At 41.9% G+C, this 18,441-nt stretch overlaps 1 protein-coding gene across 9 annotated transcripts in view; it reads left to right on the top strand.

Annotated features, from left to right (window-relative positions):
- The window catches only part of FMNL2 (formin like 2), a 297,656-nt gene that overhangs the window by 264,070 nt on the left and 15,145 nt on the right, over positions 1-18,441 (top strand). For 5 of the 9 annotated variants that reach the window (XM_019646515.1, XM_019646518.1, XM_019646514.1 and 2 more), the window contains 11 exons: positions 2,251-2,400; positions 4,576-4,677; positions 6,383-6,695; positions 7,041-7,241; positions 10,057-10,077; positions 12,195-12,319; positions 13,178-13,380; positions 14,913-15,147; positions 16,229-16,297; positions 16,410-16,490; positions 17,799-17,928. In XM_019646515.1, coding sequence (XP_019502060.1) covers positions 2,251-2,400; positions 4,576-4,677; positions 6,383-6,695; positions 7,041-7,241; positions 10,057-10,077; positions 12,195-12,319; positions 13,178-13,380; positions 14,913-15,147; positions 16,229-16,297; positions 16,410-16,490; positions 17,799-17,928 — 1,630 coding nt within the window. The remainder of the gene's footprint in view (positions 1-2,250; positions 2,401-4,575; positions 4,678-6,382; positions 6,696-7,040; positions 7,242-10,056; positions 10,078-12,194; positions 12,320-13,177; positions 13,381-14,912; positions 15,148-16,228; positions 16,298-16,409; positions 16,491-17,798; positions 17,929-18,441) is intronic. The other 4 variants (XM_019646519.1, XM_019646521.1, XM_019646520.1 and 1 more) reach the window with 1 other exon arrangement.

The following is an 18,441-nucleotide window of genomic DNA, read 5'->3' on the forward strand; positions in this document are numbered from 1 at the left end:
CTCTTGTAGCCTTGCTGCAGCTTTCCTCTGCTTTGGAGCTCTGTGTGAGTCAGTCTCGTTGCAGCCTTCCTTCGGACTATTGGGCAATTCATGTTCTTGTTTACTCTGGGGACCCTCTCTGGGCAGGGAAAGTCAAACTAAGACTGCAACAAACTGATGACTAATTGCTTAGAGCATAAAAAAGTAATGAGGAAATGGACACTAGATACTTCCTTGTGTAGTTGTTAAATTTTGCTTAAAATGTTTGTGGCTTTAGAGCTTCTACTTTTAGTTCTTGGGAGATGGAAATCTAAAGTTTCTCTTTCTCTTGCTCCCTTGCAAAAGTGCTCAGCGGGTTCCCTGAAGTTCTTGAGCTTAGAAACAGAAAGCTGATGTGAAAATCGTAGACGGACTTGAGTAGCTCTGTGTGCACAGGATGTACTGCTGTCCTTTAACCTTTGGGCAGTTTTGTTTTCCATTCTATATAAAAGTGGTCCACTTGAACTTGGAAGACCACTAGTGATAGGGCAAGAATTGTTAACCTCAGTTTCAAGGCTTTTTCTAGCTCTTGGGTTGTCGGAAAAATGATGACTTATTTTTCCTATGTTTTTCGGTGCAAAAACGCATCATGACTTTTCCGACAACCCAATAAAAAGAACACGGAAGTACTTCCCTTGGACATCGGCAGAGTTCAGCTGCCTATCTTTGTTACGATTATACATAGTGTGCCCTCGCTTTATTGTAAGATAGAGTCACACAATTAGTTATTCTGGAGCTCATGGCCTTGCTTATCAGAGCAGTGGGGCTGCTCTTGGATAGACTGGCCTCGTGTTTTCTGAAGACTATACTCAGGGAGTGGCATGATAGATTTCCACTAAGAGTTGTTTGAGTTGTTTTCCTATTTAAAGGCCCGCTAATACCTTTGACAGAATATTGTATTGAAAGGTTTTTTTTTCTGCTTTGAGATCAAGGTTTGTCTATCTTCTTTCCCCACATGCTCTGAGAGTAGCAGTATTTGAATAGAAATTGGATGTAGGGCTTCCTAATGGTGTCCTGAGTTAAGTTTTGTGATGGCCGCACAGAGCTTGCTTCCGGCTCAGGTTACCGTAACAGGTAGTAACATACCAGTACCTGCTAACCACTGTGAATCTTGTGAAAAATCCCACTAAGTTTCATCCCCATTTTTTTTCTAGACTTTACCCTTATTCAGAAGTCTTTTTCAGTTCTGACTCCTAAACTAGGATGGAACATACTCTCTTCAGAACAAGCTGTGTTGTAGAATGCCAGATTAGAACTAGGAGAAAACCTGTTCTTCTGAGAATCTATGCAGAGCAGAATTCCTCTTAAAAATTTAAGATTTTTTGAAAACTGACTTCCTGGTCTGTCGGTTCTGGATCCTGATAGATGGAAGTGGCTAGAAGAATAATATTATAAGCGTGTAATATATAGACGTTTCAGTAGACTGTAAAAACCCAGCCTGTGAGGAGCCATTAATTTGTTCAGTAAATGTTTATCGGCGTCATCCTTGTGCCATGTATTATTCTAGCTACTCATCTGCTCCTCAGGGAAAGCCATGCCTTATGTTACTTGTAAGGAAGATTCCCTGATTTACTTGACCTCTAATTTCATCTTAGAGTTAGTTGAATTCTTTTGGAATGCCCAGCCCTGGCATGCAGAGAATAGGGGAAAGCTTCCTGGTCTGTGCTTCGGGGAACCCTGAGCTCCTCATTTGGGGGCAGTGTCTTAGGGAAGTAATCATGGGAGGTGGCTTCTAGCAATTTGTGCTACAATAAGCCCCAAGGCTAATATACTCTATCAGTGCCTACCCCACCACCTACCTAACCCTCTCCTCCAACTGGGACTACCGTCACTACCCAGGCAAGATGCCACCACTTCATCTCTTCTCCTACAGAGATACTCCTCCAGTTTTTCACCTGTGACTGCTGTTTCCCCTCAAGTTGATTTCAGTTTTTCTGTTTTCCTGCTTTCACCTGTATCAAAGGTTGGAATATACTCATGCTGGGAATATATCCACAGTAAGGATTAAGGAGCAAATGAGTATATTGGGAACAGGTATTCACCAGAAAGTAATCTGATGGTACCCTTTTAGATGGCTACTCTGCAATTCTCTTAAGAGGGATGATATATCAAACCCTCTTTTGGAAAGGACGAGACGATTTGAAACAAACAAAAATATGTAGGCTGTTGGGTAATTATGTTCTATTTTCACAGCTGTGCTCACACCACCTTGTCTTGCATTTTGGTTTTTAGAAGCTGAAACACACTGAGAGTGACAAGCTGCAGGTACAGATTCAGGCTTACCTGGACAATGTGTTTGATGTGGGAGCTCTGCTGGAAGACGCTGAAACCAAGAATGCAGCCTTGGAGAGGGTGGAAGAACTGGAAGAAAACATCTCTCATGTAACTACATCTCAGAAAAGGAGCAAATGCTTATGTTTTAACTGGGTGCAAGCTAGAATAAATATTAGCCATTGGTGCAGTAAATGAAAAGATTTGGAATGTATAAATGAGCTGCAACTTGGGATAGAGCGCTATCAGAAACCATTCTGGGTCCTTTCAAAGAAGGCAGGTGTGTTACATCAAACCAAGTGGAATCCGTTGCCTTGTCTTAGCTCACCTGTTCAGTTTCTGCTACGTCCAGATTTCCTAGCTGTCTTAGTGATAGGCACAGAGGAATTAGGTGATTGGCATTACCTAGAGCGAAGTGCAACTCAAGTATGCGAATTTGGCCCAAGGTGAAAAAGTACCTTCTTCTGAATATGAATCACCTTCTATCAGATGTGTCCATACAAGCCCGTGGACAGCAGGATCTAGTGGCTTCATGATGTATGTCTTCACATTCCTGCCTCATGGTTACTCAAGCTCTAAATAACTTCATTTAAACAATAAGCATTTTCAAGGGAATCAGCGAGCTTTCCCATATGTCTTCCTCTTTCAAGCAGTGTCCTCTAATGTCAGCTCTGCATCAGGGCAGGGGGCTTGTTTTTCTTTGAGGGGTTTTTCTTCCCACGGACCCAGTTGAATATGAGTCTAAAGGCCTTTAGCGATTAGTCATTTGTTCATCCATTCAACCAATATTGGAATAGTACAAAAATGAATAGAACAATGGTGCTTCTTAAAAACCCAAGCATTATGAGGGCCAGATTTTTTAAAAAGATTTTTATTGAGGACTTGGGGGAAGGAGAACAGACAAGTTGCTGTCCTTTTGTTCTTCAGGCTAGTTGTGGAGGACGCTGCTTCACTGGCCCAAGTTGGCACCATCATTGCGCTCTTCCCGGGCGAGGCAGATCAGTTTCTGGCTTCTGGATGGCCGCTCTCGCGGCTGCTGGCAGCGCATGCTGGCTGCTGGCTACATACGGTAGCCCATGGCAACCCACTGCCACAGGGGCTGCAGCCTACGACGTCGGCAACCCACGGCAGCCCAGCTCCAGGTTGAGCTGTTGTTCAGCATCTTAGCTGTAGAGGGCAGTGTCACTGGTCCTCATATGTGGGATCCGAACCAGGGCCCTCTGGAGTCCCAAGCCAGCTCTTAACCAACGTGCCACCCGGCTGGCCCGAGGGCCAGATTTTTTTTGTTGAATTCTGATTGACAGTGTCCTTGATTGTGAAATGAATTGTCTCTTTGAAGGGATATTGTTTTTCCCTTTGGACATTTATTTTCCTTGTTACGAGTATTACATCTGTTTAATGTCCTTCACCTTTTCCCATTGTCTGCAAATGGGCATCTTCCTGGCTTGTGGTTAAGCCAAGTTGCCAAGACCCATTCCTTTGGGAGTGCTGCAGTGAAGGCTCCACCTGGTTGACACCTGCTTAGGAAGAGCGTTTCCAGGTTTAATGTTTCTTCTCTTAAAAGATTTATATTATTCTGAACCCGATCAGTGTAAATCTACTCTTCCTCCTCACCCTGCTTCCCTGATTTTCTTTACTTGTGATTGATCATTTTCAGTGAGATGTAAGAAATCAGAAACTGCTCAGTTCTAATGCCTTATGTGAAAAGTAACTGTTTAACACATGGCTCACTCTGTCTTTCTCTTGAGCCCCAGCCAATGTTGCATGGCCGTACTTACATAACCCACTTTTGTAGTAGGCCACCTGTTTATTTGAACTGCCCCTTCAAAATGGCTTTTATTATTGGGGTAGTTTGGGTCAAAACAAGTGGTTGTATTTTTTTCAGTTGGTTACCTATAATAACAGAGCCAAGTTTTCTGAATCAGCTGTTTTCAGAAGCTTTTGCCAAATGGCCCTTCTCAGGGAGGGAAAGGTGGACTTCCTTCCTCCTTCACCTACTGTTCTATAGCCCCAACAGAAATGGAGAGACACACGGTGTAGATCCCAACACTAAGGTGCTGATGTACGGATTTTGTTAAAGATCCTGTATAAGTTGCTTTCTGATAGACATAAACACGTGTTCAGAACCATATTATAAACATTAATGTTTCCAGAAAATAACCTGTGGAACACCTGCAGGACTCTTGACGGGCCCCTAATAGTCTTTGAGCTGCACTTTCTGAGAACTGAGGACCTGATCAGAGCGATCCTGTGTTGTGACACCGCTTTCCTTTCACAACTTTACAGCTGTCCGAAAAACTGCAAGACACAGAGAATGAAGCCATGTCCAAGATTGTGGAACTGGAAAAGCAGCTCATGCAGAGGAACAAAGAGCTGGATGTGGTTCGAGTAAGTGTGCTGATGACGGCTGGCGCAGATGGGCATTGGGGGGAGCGTGCTCCAGCGTTAGGCTAGTAGAGCATGGAATACATTCATGTCATCGGAATGCATTGATGCAACGTATTTACTGGAACTATTTCAGAGGTGATACTCAAAAGTACACATAGTTATGGTTTATACACACATGTGCATGCAATCCAGAGCTGGGGGTTCAGTATACTTCCTTCTCACAGGTTTTGGGAGCAACGATATTTTCCCATCTGGACGACTCTGAGTTCATTCTGTGGATCACCCATTTGGTTGGAAATTTAAAAACAAAACAAAACAAAACAAAAAACATGGCATGGATTTAATTTATGCCACTTATTTATTTTTATTAGAACTTAGATTTCTTTGTTATTTTGCTTTGCTTCCACTTGAAACCAGATTTGGTGGTTGCCATGGAAATGGTGAAATCACAGCATAGTCGAGATCTAATGGCATGCACAAAAGAAAGAAAAAGAAAAAGAAAGAAAGCAAAGCAAAACCAATCCATTTTATTATCAGATAATCCCAGCTATTTTATTTGTCGTTAGCATTGTTTTACCTTACATGTCAGGTATTTAAGGAGTGCCATCCGTGTGCTTAGAGTTGTAAAGAACATAAAACCACTAAGATGCCTGGAGGGCTTTCAGGCAAATGGCTTGCCTTTACACCACCGTTGATGAAATGGCACATTTTATGCGATGGTTATCATGTCTGTGTGTGCTGCTTGATATTCTGACATGTCCTACAGTTAACTCTAGGAAATTTATTTTCTGGCACGCCATCGAGACAAAGTTGTAGCATATGGACTCAATTCAAGTTCAGACTCTCAGATTATTAATAATAGACAGGGTGTGAAGAATGTTTCCCTGCCTGCTGGAGGTTTGTGGTGAGGGATCACATGTACTAGGCCCAGCGAGTAAGTTCCATAAAATCCTTTCACTGGAACTGCTGTGGGCCCCTTATAAAAGGAACTGGGACAGCCTTTGCATTGAAAATCGTAACTTCTTTGTTTTCTGCTAAAAACGTGGACAGAAATAAGTCATTAGTGGAGTGAAGCATTGGCCTGTTTTGTTAACTGCATTACCAAAAGGAAAATGTTACAACAATTACTGTCCTGAGCTTGGTCAAGGGGGCATTGTGAGGCCAGAGAAATCCATTCAGGAAATCAGCTCCTGGTTACTCCGGAATCGATTATTCCATACTTTGCAGATTTTTAATCCCAGTCTGACTTCTATCCAAGTCTGATTTAGGGCCCTTTTGTTACTGTTAGTTGATATGTATCTAGGAGTTACAAATGAATTTTAAAACAAGTGAAAGGAAAAATGCTGCACCATCAAAATACCCTCAGGATCTCCCCAAGGCATCTATAAAATTATTTTGGGGTTATCTGTGCCCCATTCCTCTCCACCTGTAGGGAAAATTGAGTTACCTGTATTTATTAACGGAAAGAAGTACATCAACAATAACAATTGCTAACATATATTGCATGTATTACCAGTGAACAAATGATAATGAATGTGGGACCTTATAAGTTCTGGCTGAGGGCTGAGTTCCACAGAATTCCTATATATGAGTATCCTTTTTCTTTTTCTTTTTTTAATTTTCTTTATCCTCAATTTGCCAATCTGATGGTAAGAGGTATGAATGTTATGCGAAGACAAACCCTTGACCATGGACTCTTTTACAGGAAATCTACAAAGATGCAAATACCCAGGTTCACACATTAAGGAAAATGGTCAAAGAAAAAGAAGAAGCCATTCAAAGACAGTCTACCCTGGAAAAAAAGATTCATGAACTGGAGAAACAAGGGACCATTAAAATTCAGAAGAAAGGGGATGGGGACATCGCCATACTTCCAGTGGTGGCTTCTGGCACATTGTCCACAGGGTCAGAAGTGGCAGTGGGTAACTTTGTGGGACCAATAACAGGGGCCGCCTCCTCAGGACCCCTGCCCCCTCCTCCCCCACCACTACCTCTGTTGTCAGATGCACCTGAAGCAGGTAAGAAGACTTCGTGTGAGAACTGAGGTAGTTTTGGGAGATTTAGGTTTTTTTTTAAACCTACTGTTCATTTATGTTCTTTGCTTTTGTTGGCATGCTCTTTTACTTACCAATTTTAAGAACATTTTACATTTTGAAATTAAGCATATAAATCTTCATTTCACGTATGTTGCAGTATATTCCCCATTTGTCAATGAGGAAATATTACAGTCTTTGAAAAAAAATCCTTTGTCCTTTTCAGTGTTTTGTTTTCGGATACTTTGTGTGCATGCGACCTATTGCGGGGTGGGGGAAAGCACTCCCCTATTTACAAAGTCAATGTGTTTTTTTAATTTTTTTTGCTAGTGCAAAATGGTCCAGTAACACCACCTATGCCGCCACCGCCTCCTCCACCCGCACCCCCTCCTCCTCCTCCCCCTCCTCCTCTTCCTGGTCCTGCAGCTGAGACTGTGCCAGCTCCTCCTTTACCACCCCCGCCTCCTCCCTCTGCACCCCCACTGCCCGGGACGTCTTCTCCCACAGTGGTTTTCAACTCAGGATTAGCAGGTAAGAGCCCAGAATCAAGACTCAGGTACTTGTGTAAGGAATACTCAGTTGTTTTACCTCTCGAGGGTTAACGCCATGCTTTCAAAGTTCAGGTCTCTTGCAATCACACATAACTCCTCTTCCTATAAGAATATCCCTGCTAATATAAAGGGGAAGTTGTCCTGCACAGGAGGCATTTTTCTCTGAGTAGCCTTTGTCACTCTCTCCCTAGCAGGAAGTTCTGGTCTCACACCGCCTTCCACTCGGCCCACATAGAGAAGGGAAGGAAGACGTGCTACCTTCTTAGGGATCAGTGTATTTCCACAGGTTCAGCGACATTTCTGGACGTCTAGAGTAGTCAGAACTCTGACACAGAGTGCTTCTGGTGCTTGTGTCTTTTTTTTTTTAAGTATTTGCAGTGTCATCTACAAAAGGAGAACGTGCCTTTTTGTGTAATTGCCTGCTGTGTAGGTTTGCAGGCATTTCTTGTGAGCATTTGAGGACATCATGATTCACTATAGTGAAGTTAAGCCTCAAGCGGAAATGTTTCAGCATTTCTCCATGCCTGGAAATGCTTCCAAATAATGCATGTTGTCTTCCTGCCCACGAGGACAGAATGCAGCATCCTTACCTTCCCAGAAACGAAACAGGCTGGGTGTGGGGCGAGAGGAAGACAGTTGCTGCAATGCCTTGAAATACACGTTCTTATTTTCAACTCTTGGAAAGGACTTCTAACTCTTTTCTAAAATACCACCGGCCACTTTCCCAGCCATGGAGTGTTCTCTTGGCATCTGGAATTACTCTGAGCTTTGCCATGTTGTCCCTGTGACATCGGATGACTCTGCTTCCGCGCCCACTGCAGTCCGTTTGTGAGGTCTCGCATTTGTGATGAAGAACTACCACTCTGATATGCTCCATCTCCAAGGCTGCAGTAGTTCTCAGAGTCTTTTGCCCAAAGTATAAAAGGCAGTCTGAGCTGTAAACGATTTCCCAGTCTCCATCCCTCAGGTCCCATGGCAGCTTTACCAGCCCGTCCTCAGGGCTTATTCAGCCTAGTGACTGAAGCCCTTTTGGACACCGGAAAGCCACCGGTAGCGAACTCGTTCCATATCAAATCCATGGTATTTACTTCCACCCCAACTTCTATAAAACTGTCAAAGTAACAAGATGCCTGTTCAAAGTAATGTTCACAGTAAACCCGTGACTTAGTTCTACTTTCGAAGTCACTCCCATCTGCCACTTTCTTCTAGAACTTTTATTGCTTCTGAAGGACAAAAGTTGAAGGAGTGTCATCATGGAACTGTTGGATTTGGGAATGTAAACAAACAAACCAAAAAAACCTCTTAACAAGCCCCAGAAATCTGTTCCATCAGCAGGCTGTTTTCAGCGACTGAGTGTGAAAACCTATAATTGTCGCATGCACTGGGCTCACGGATGAGGCTTTCCTTGTAGCGCCCTAAGCGTACTCACCGCGGGATGTGTCTGCTGTGCTGTCTCTCCTTTGGTCCTGCTTTCGTTCTCTCTGGCAAAACCTAACGTGTGACGCAGCCTCCACTTGCATTCCTCTGAGCTCTAGCACAGGACTCAGAATGGCTTTGGCAGAGCAAACGAGCCAGCAAGCTGAGATGCGCAGGTCCAGGGCTCTCTTCCTCTCTGGTTAATTTTTTTTTTTTTTTTGGCCTGGGTTCTTCTCTCTACTTAATTTTAAAAATGTGTTGGCTCTATTGCTTGCCTCGATTTCACATTGTTGAACTCTGTGTTCAGCTGATTACCCACTGCTACCTTTAGGGTCACTACAATGGCAAGTGCCATTTGCAATTTAGAGGACCGTACCTAAAATTGAAGAAACTCCTCTTTGGTGCAGTAAGTGTCCATTAAACAATTACAGGATGTTCTGTTTTACAAGACATAAGGATTATATGATCTTTATGAGCCTTTGGTAGCTTGAGATTAGGCTATTTCTACAAGACCTTTAATTTCTTTTCATTATTCATCCTTAATTTGGCTGTTGATATTTAGTGATTGTAGCCATTTTGTGAGATGTTTTTCCAGTGAGTTCATTAGTTCTTTCCCTCTCTGGGACCACGAAGCCAGACAGGATCAGGATGTCTCAGTAGAGCCAAGAGACAGAGCTGAGATGATACGGCAAGGGCTCCCAGGAAGTCAGAAACCTGTGACATCCAGGTCCCTGAATCCGTAAGCAACAGGATGCCTTATCTCTTTAACAGACAGTGAGCAAGCATGTTCTTTGTGGCCGAGACAGGGGACCATGAGGAGGTCCCCTACGTTTATGTAGTTGTTTTCTTTGCATTTTATAGAGAAAATATTAGTAGTGTGAAATGTGTATTTGACGTGTAAGGCTCCCTTCCTCAACTCTGTGATAGCTGGCTCTTTCTCCCATTTCCTGGTGAGATCCTCTGGGACAGACCGCTGAGCAGTCTGTAACGGTTGCTGTCTCTGTAGGAGAATGTGCTTTGGAACGCCGTAGTGAGAACTCAGACTCTAGCTGATTATTTTTTCATTAAACATTGTTCATATCTTATGGAATACTTAGCACAGTTCAATATAGTTGTTTCGGACCGTTATCATGAAATCGTTTTTTTTCCCCCTCTTCTAAAAAAAGGATTATTTTTTTTAATGAAATAATAAGTGAGTCTTTGAGGCAGGCTTGAATGGAAATGAATTTTTGGCTCTGTCTTGCCTTGTGAAATGTGTCCAAGAAGCATGAAATTCTATGCTACGAGTGTGTCAACTGCCGAGCCGCTTGACTCTAACCATATCTAATTTTTTTTTGTTTTGTTTTGTATTTTCTTCGTTCTTTCTGCTTCCACAAAAGATGGGCCAATCAAGCTTTTCTGTAGGTTGCTCCTCACTGAGTGTGTTGAGTATTTGCCATGTGTTCCCGTTGGTCACAGTGTGCTTTGACATCTTTCCACTTCATCTTACATTGATCCATTGCATTTTGACTTTGTGTCTGCGGGGAGTCTTGGTGTTGGCTGACTGTTATTCCAGGTTTGCCCATACTTTTTAGTGAAACCTGCAGAAGAGATTATGGCCCTTGAAGCAGACTTCCTGGATTTCACATGCCACATTCCTTTCCCTCTGAGAAAAGGAGTGTTTTTCCTTTTAGGTTAAGTTTCAGAGTTAGGTCTAAGGCCTCCGCTCTAGAAGGATTTTAGATTTATTCTGAGGGAAGAAGGAAAGCTTTTCCACAGAACAAGGATAAGCTGCTGGGTGCAGCTTTTCTATTTCCGCCCCACTGGTCTCCAGCTCTCTCCATGGAACACCTATCCGCCCATGCAGTCACTTCCTGTAGCCTGAACACTGTGTATCATGGTCACCTACAGGCCCCTCCTCCTCTGACACCGGCCCTGCCCCCTCCTCCCCCGCCCCCCCATCCACATTCTCCAGTCAAAGTCAGGACAACCTTTCCAAAGAGAACTTGTTTGCCTGTGTTCTGATCTCAGGCTTATTCCTAATCTTGCTAAAGCGTTAAAAGAAAGGCGGCTGCAAATGGAATGACTTTTAGCCAGCCTCCTGAGGCCTGCAGTGTTTTAGGAGAGATGGTAGAACCCAATGTCACTGACCTGTCATCCACGATTATGAAAAAAATCCCTCACAGCCCCTCCCCCTGCTCCCTCACTATTGCCAAAGTCCCAGCAAGAGGAAGGTGTGTTCCTGTGTCCCTTGGAGGATGAGGGTTTTCCTGGGCACCGTATATATATACGAAAGTGAAGTGCGGCAAGAAACCCGACACTGTTGGACGTAGGGACAAAGGTGTCACATTTGATAGTGGAAAGGCCTGGTTTGGCAAAGCTGTGTTTCTGTGTTCCTGCATGCCTTTGTATCAATTTATCAGATGACATTCCTGCTGTGGCCTTCATAACTCTGGAGGAATGAGAGGCTGTCTGCCCCCCTTTCTCAGTTTCTCCTCACTGAGGTGGGCAGCCAGGTAAAAGCCCAGTGTGTGTTGCATTTATTTTGCTCTGCACTGCAGTTCTTCTCCCCCCCTTGCTAATGAGGCAGATAGCAAAGCTCCCAGTGTGATGGGCATCCCAGGACAGACTTAAAAAGGCGACTACAGATAACTAAATGGTTTGGGAAGACTGCTCTATGATGTATAATTAACTAATGAAATAGTTAATAGATTGCCTTTCTTAGCTCATTTCCCCAAAGTGAGAAGAGTGTTTTCATGAGTTCACGGATGCCTTCTAGGAGACATAGCTGACACCTGGGGGAGAAGCTGCTCTTTAGAAGAGAGGGAAAGGGACTTGTGCCGGTCTCAAAAAGCAGCACAAATCCTGATTTCTAAGTACCCCTGCTGTCTTCTTAAACAGTTCCTCTTCCGGCTCTTCATGGCCCTTGGTCTGTTTGAAATAACTCAGCAGCCAATATAATCCTCATTATCTGAAACCATCACAGGAATGTATTGCTCTGGCTGAGTCAGCATTCTTGACGTGACATTCCTGGGGGTTTAGAGAGCCACTGTCGGCAGTCTCTGATCATCGTTTAAGATTTGTTTGGAAATATGGGCTCTAGAACCAAGAATTTAGGATGTCAAAATTTGATTCATGCTCACCAATATCAAACTAAGTTAAGTCACAGAGAGTATTTGCCCTCTCTGCTGTCTAATAACATTAATAATAATTTTTGCCCCCAATACTTTTCTTTGTCCTAAATAAGCATTGTCCTGACAATTGTGGCTGGTATGCAGCAATCCAGTTGCCTGCATTCAAAAAAGAAAATCAGCCCCCGGCTCTTAAACAGCTTTAATGCAATGTTATATCAGTCGACCAAATGATGACCTCAGGTTGCTCTGGCGAAAGTTCTGTGTGATGTTTTAAAACACTTGGGCGCCTCTTGCCAGCCTTCCTCCAGTGTTACAGTGTCATCTGCAAGGACTATTGTCTGATTGTTCTTGAGGGTCAAGGGGTCTTGGTGGAATATTAATTTTGTTCTCTCTGACCTCTGTAGCTGTGAAAATTAAGAAGCCAATCAAGACAAAATTCAGAATGCCAGTGTTTAACTGGGTTGCCCTGAAGCCAAATCAGATCAATGGCACAGTCTTCAATGAAATTGATGATGAGAGAATTCTGGAGGTATCTTTCTTATTGGTTAGAAACATGGGGCTCTCTGTGTGGCAAAGCCACATGGTGCTCTGTGAACCTGGACATTTCAGTGATAAAGTAGTAGAGTTTTAAATGCCTTGATGGAAAGAAAAAGATTTATAATATCAGGGACTAAAATTGGGCACTATTTTGTAAGGTGGTTCTAAAATTATGTTTTAAAAAGTTATGATAAAATAGAATAGTTTTGAGCATCTTCAGTGTATACCACAAAATATCTATATCTGTATCTATCTGTCTGTCTGTCTATCTATCTATCTATCCTGATAGATAGACAGATAGACAGACAGACAGACAGACAGACAGACAGACAGACAGATAGATAGATAGATAGATAGATAGATAGATAGACAGACAGACAGACAGACAGACAGACAGACAGACAGACAGACAGATAGATAGATAGATAGATAGATAGATAGATAGATAGATAGATAGATAGGTAGATAGATAGATAGATGTGACACAGTCTCTGCCCTTGATTTATGAAAGGGTAAAATCCTTTATTGAACTATAATGAATAAGGGCTTAACAATCACACTCAGTAGCTGATTTGATGGATAGTTTTAGTCTGTGGTCGCCATCCCTGCAAGCTAATTATTGAAAGGCAATAGAATTGACTGTTGTCTACTGTAGATGTTCATGTCTGGATATGTGTGATAAGTGATACTCTAACTCAAACAGAAAAAATAGAGCTAGTCATGGTCAAAGACAAATATTGAATAGAAAAAGTAAGTTCTTTGACACTTAAGAAACTGTTTAAATTGTGGCTTTCTGACTTAATTTTTAAAGTATGATACAATTTGCCTATTTAATCCCTCTCTACCCCAGGATCTAAATGTGGATGAATTTGAGGAAATATTTAAGACAAAAGCCCAAGGTCCTGCCATTGATCTTTCTTCAAGCAAACAGAAGATAACGCAGAAGGGATCCAACAAAGTGACGTTACTAGAAGCAAATAGGGCCAAAAATCTTGCCATAACTTTAAGGAAAGCTGGAAAGACTGCCGATGAGATATGTAAAGCTATTCATGTGTAAGTTTAGGGCATTCTGGAAAACTATATTCTAGTAAATTTAGGATAAAAATGAGAAAGTTATTAATTAGTATAATAGATGACAGAAATATTTCTATAGTGAGGTAAAAGCTAAGAAAAAAGATGGAGCAAGTCTTGATACCACACACCAGAAATTCCCTTTGTTAAGTATATGCAACTTCAGTATTTAGTAAAACGCTAGCATGGAAGAGGTAGACCAGAAATTACCCTCAGGAGTACTGTGTTAGAATGAGTAATTAATCGTTTTAGAAGAATAACAACTGGATCACGGCGTCATTCATCTTAGTCTGCTCTTATATAAGTCTACAGCAAAGCTTCCACAAAAGGAAAGTTGAGTGGAGGATTGCAGATGCTAAGAAAAGGGAGAAAATGCCAGTTTTCTCCGGAGTATCTGAATTTTATCCAGATTTGTTGAATACAAATTTGATGGCATTTGTGGAATGATATAATTCAATGCCAGATGAAAATATGATACAGATGCATATTTTAATTTATAACAATAGGAATGCAATTTTTTTTTGCTCTTTGTGCTTTCAGGACATTTTAAACAAAATTGAGTTCTTTTTTTATCCTTGAACAGCAGAGAAGGCTTCGGTTTTATTTACTTTTCTATTAGAAGAACCTACTCTTCTTGTGGTCATGGTGACTTTCAAATATGATAAGGATATTATTAGATGTTTTAGGAAGTAATTCATCATGAATTTGTATTTCATAAATTTGATCAGGGATTCTTAGAACAGTAAATGGCCCTAAGAAGTCATTTGTTGCAATTTCATGTCTTCAGCCAGGATCATAATTTAATAGTCTAGTGCATCCTATAGTCTGTACAGATTTCTGATGTTAAAGCCTCATATGCATTTTTTTGGTTTTTAATTTTTATTACCTTGTTTGTCATAGTGATTAAATACAATTATATTAGTTTGCTGAAAACAAAGGTTGTCCAGAGAATAAAGCAGAGGCTGAGCAAAGACCTGGTATTCCGTCAAGGGATGTATGCATTTGAGCCAAAACATCCATAAGGCACAGGCATTTGGGTGCATTTTTCTTTTTCTAAAGAAAAAAATATAGACCAGACTATTGGTTTAATTGACATATTTTACAGAGTTCACCAGGTATTCTATAATTGTGTGTATAATATGAATCTCTTTAATAAGCAGTGCTTCATGTGCTTAAAACACCATGTCCTTGAACGATTTACCATCAGATGCTTTTAACTTCCTTCTGTTTCTATCTACTGTCATTTACTGTTGATTTCTAGAGGCTTGAGGTTTAAGGCTATCCTAATAGCTGAAAAGCCTATGAACAGCTGAGTGGGGTGATTGTGATTAAGTCCAGTTTTTCAGGAAGGACCAGTGAAGGTACTTGATGCATAGTTGGGGGCAGCACCAAGGGGACATCTTCACAGTCCACCTGTAAAGAAAGAATTGACTTGCAGGCTGATGAGAGGGAGGTGTGGTTGAGAGGACAGGAGGTCTTCTCTCTAACACTGCCATGTCTACCTCTGTCTCCAGATTTGACTTGAAGACATTACCAGTAGACTTTGTAGAATGTTTGATGAGGTTCTTGCCAACGGAGAATGAGGTGAAAGTGCTCCGGCTCTATGAGCGGGAAAGGAAACCGCTGGAGAACTTGTCGGATGAAGATCGGTTCATGATGCAGTTCAGTAAGATTGAGAGGCTCATGCAGAAGATGACCATCATGGCCTTCATCGGGAACTTTGCCGAAAGCATCCAGATGCTGACACCTGTGAGTGGACCGACTCTGGCAAGGGAGGGCATCCAAAGAGATGTAGAATCTTTTTTTGTTCTTTTAAGTCTCTCCCAGAATGGCACTCAGTGTCATGGGCTCTAAAGACTCCTTCCCAGAACTTTCTAGATGGCCTCGTTATTTTGGCCATCTTTTTCATAGTGTGTCTTCCAAGTAAATTTGAAAATGGGGACTTTCCATATTCCATATTGCTATTCTCCCTAGAGAAGGCCATTTTCAGTATCTGCAGATGTTCTCTGGATTTTAAAGGACAGGTCAATACAGAGAGGACAAGGAAAAACCATGTTCTCAAACTTAGTCCCCTCCTGAAGATACCATTTCTCTGGCTGGATTGGCAAGACTGAAAATGTGACTTTGATTTCTAAAAATGATCCTATATCTTTAGTGAACCTGCTTATTGACTTCTGTTAGAAGCATTAAATTGACCATAGGCGGCGTCTTCCTTGGAAGTGTGTTATGTTCCACTATGGTGATATACAATAGTAGCCAACCACCTCTTGTGTTTTTTGTGGTAATCTGGTAGAGACTTATGAATATCATAGGAATATCATAAACAGTTCTTCCCTGGTTCTGTTTCTAAATACACTTTTGTTAATTACTGATTATAACATGCCTGTCTGTTTTAAGACATGTTCTGACAGCTTCTGGAGGGTGATTATATCCCTTTGCTGTTTTGTTTCCATTCTTGGACAGCTCCATTGATTTAAAAATATAAATTGTATTACATGATTAGAGGTGGTGGGAAATGAGTTCTGCTAGCAGATGCTGTTGACTCCTAACTCTGAGTCTCCTTGGTTATAGGTTTTGTGATAGGCGAGTTCTGACATTACTTCTCATTTCAAATAGTTTTAATGAGGACACCTTGCATGTAATGATATGGTTAACCTAGCAGGACAATTTAAATTTGTGATGCTTAAGAAAAATAGAATCTCAGTATTAAGGCTTTAAGATCTAAATGCAGGCCTGTTTTCTTGTGTTAATTTTTAGTTTCCAATTAGAGTTTCCCATTTTTAACATCTTTTTTTTTGGTCTTTTCTCCCTTCCCTCAACTGGAATCTAGCAACTGCACTCAATTATAGCAGCATCTGTCTCTATAAAGTCATCTCAAAAACTCAAGAAAATTCTGGAGGCAAGTGAAGTTTTCCTTGTATACATGTATGGAAAAGCTGACCTGTCAGCCGCATTCCTCTGTCTGGGATGCTGTGCTGATAGCTTCTTTTTTCTCTCCCTCTTTTTCACAGATCATTTTGGCCCTTGGGAATTATATGAATAGCAGTAAACGAGGAGCAGTTTATGGATTTAAGCTTCAGAGTTTAGATCTGGTGAGTGGACTAAGAAAAATACACGATCTATATGAGGGCTAAAGCATCTGGCACAGGTCTTGGAGCAGGGAGGGTCTGCTCTTGGGAGGGGTGGATGGCATGTTTTGATGAGGATCCTCTGCTAGTGGGAGGACCAAGTGGTATACATTTTCTGGAACACCGTTTGGCAGCCAGCACTTAGAACCTTAAAAATACTCATACCCTTTGATTCAGTATTCCCATTTCTAGGACTCTTTCCTCAGGAGTCTGAATTATGGATGCTGTGTTTTATTTATAATTTCAAATAATTGGCAACAATATAAAGATGCAAGATTTTGGGACATGATTGAATATACTGTAACAGTACTTAATAGAGTGAACTCTTCTTCAACTGTTAGAATATTTGTGGAGAGCTTTCAAAAAATAGATAATTTTGTGTTGAGAAAAGAAAGCAGGGTATAAATTGAATATACAGTTTGATTTCCACTAAGTAAAGCGAGTTGAACCAACTGAATGGAAGTAGTTAAGATATTAACAGAGAGGTTGAATGGTAACAGAGAGGTAGATATTTTTCTAACTGCTTTTTTTTTTTAATAGTTTTTGTTTTTGTTTTTTTAAAATGTTTGGTTTTCTTACTTGGATGGGAAAGGGTGCTGTAAGTCACCTGACTTATATGCCTAGAGACAATTTTGCATGGCACCCCCCACCCAGACCCCCCAGGCTGCAAGTGGGTAACATGGCCTCCATGTGAGAAGGTGGGGCAGTGGGCTGAGTCCCCAGCCTGGGGGAGACATGGCTGTTTGATAGGGAGTGTCCAGTTAGTCACAGTTCTGGCTCCAGAAGGTCATGGTCCATTAAGCACATCTGCTTTGGATCAGCAGAGGCTGGGGAACAACAGCGTGGCTGAGCTAAATGTGAAGGAGCCCTGATGTGGAGGGGTACCTGCACTCACCTGCCACTCCACATGCACTCCTACTCTGGGCCTTCACTTTGGAGAGCACTAAAACTGGAGTCTTCCTGCTTTAAGTCAGGCTAGCAGCTGTCAGGTGGGGAGTTCCTATGAGTGAAGGTGTGTGAACAGTTGTAGGTGCTTGGAGTCATCCCTAAAGTTGAGCATGTCCCCTAGTCCTCTAGGGGAAGGGTCGTCCTCTAGTCATTTAAAAATCAGTGGGCTGGCTCACCACAGAACAAATCCAATCTTGAATCTCCTGTGGGAATTTTTTTTCCGGGGGGTGGGGCATGTTGGGGCACCTGTACTCAGTTACTAACTCCGAGTGGGGGAACGCCTCACCGTCTCTCACTGGAACCTGTGTTCCCTTTTGTTTTCAGCTCTTAGATACAAAGTCAACAGACCGAAAGCAAACACTGTTGCACTATATATCGAATGTTGTAAAAGAAAAATATCACCAAGTGTCCCTATTTTATAATGAGCTTCATTATGTGGAGAAAGCTGCTGCAGGTACTTGATTTCCTTTATTAATATTCTTTCGGGTATTGAAGGCCTTTTATCATTGGGGAACCATCTCTGCTTAAACAAACACTCCAGAACCCCTTGAAAAAGGCAAGGCTGAAACCTCAGAAGCTCTGAGCTGGAACACATGGGCAATGGTGTTGCCCACACCTGGGAACGATGATGCACTTGGACATGAAGGTCACCTCTCTCAGTGCCCTCTCTGTAAAGATCCAGGTTTTTGGCTCTTGTGTACCTTCCCTCTTCCATTTGTTGCCCTTTTTATTCTGTCGCTGTCATTTGAAATACGAGAATGAGAATCTAAAAACCACCCCCCAACAAACACTTTGATTTTGTGCTTTCCCACGTTCTCAGGTGTGGCAGTTCTAAATGTTTTGCCTTTAGCCTGAGCCCAAGTTAAAACATCAGTGGTTCATATTTGTTACTTTGCTATGACAGTTATGCATTTTCTCATTTAGATCATCAGTGATTCTGAGATAGCTGGGCTGTACGAGGTAATCA

Source organism: Hipposideros armiger, unplaced genomic scaffold (assembly GCF_001890085.2).
Source record: "Hipposideros armiger isolate ML-2016 unplaced genomic scaffold, ASM189008v1 scaffold_104, whole genome shotgun sequence".
NCBI lineage: Eukaryota > Metazoa > Chordata > Mammalia > Chiroptera > Hipposideridae > Hipposideros > Hipposideros armiger.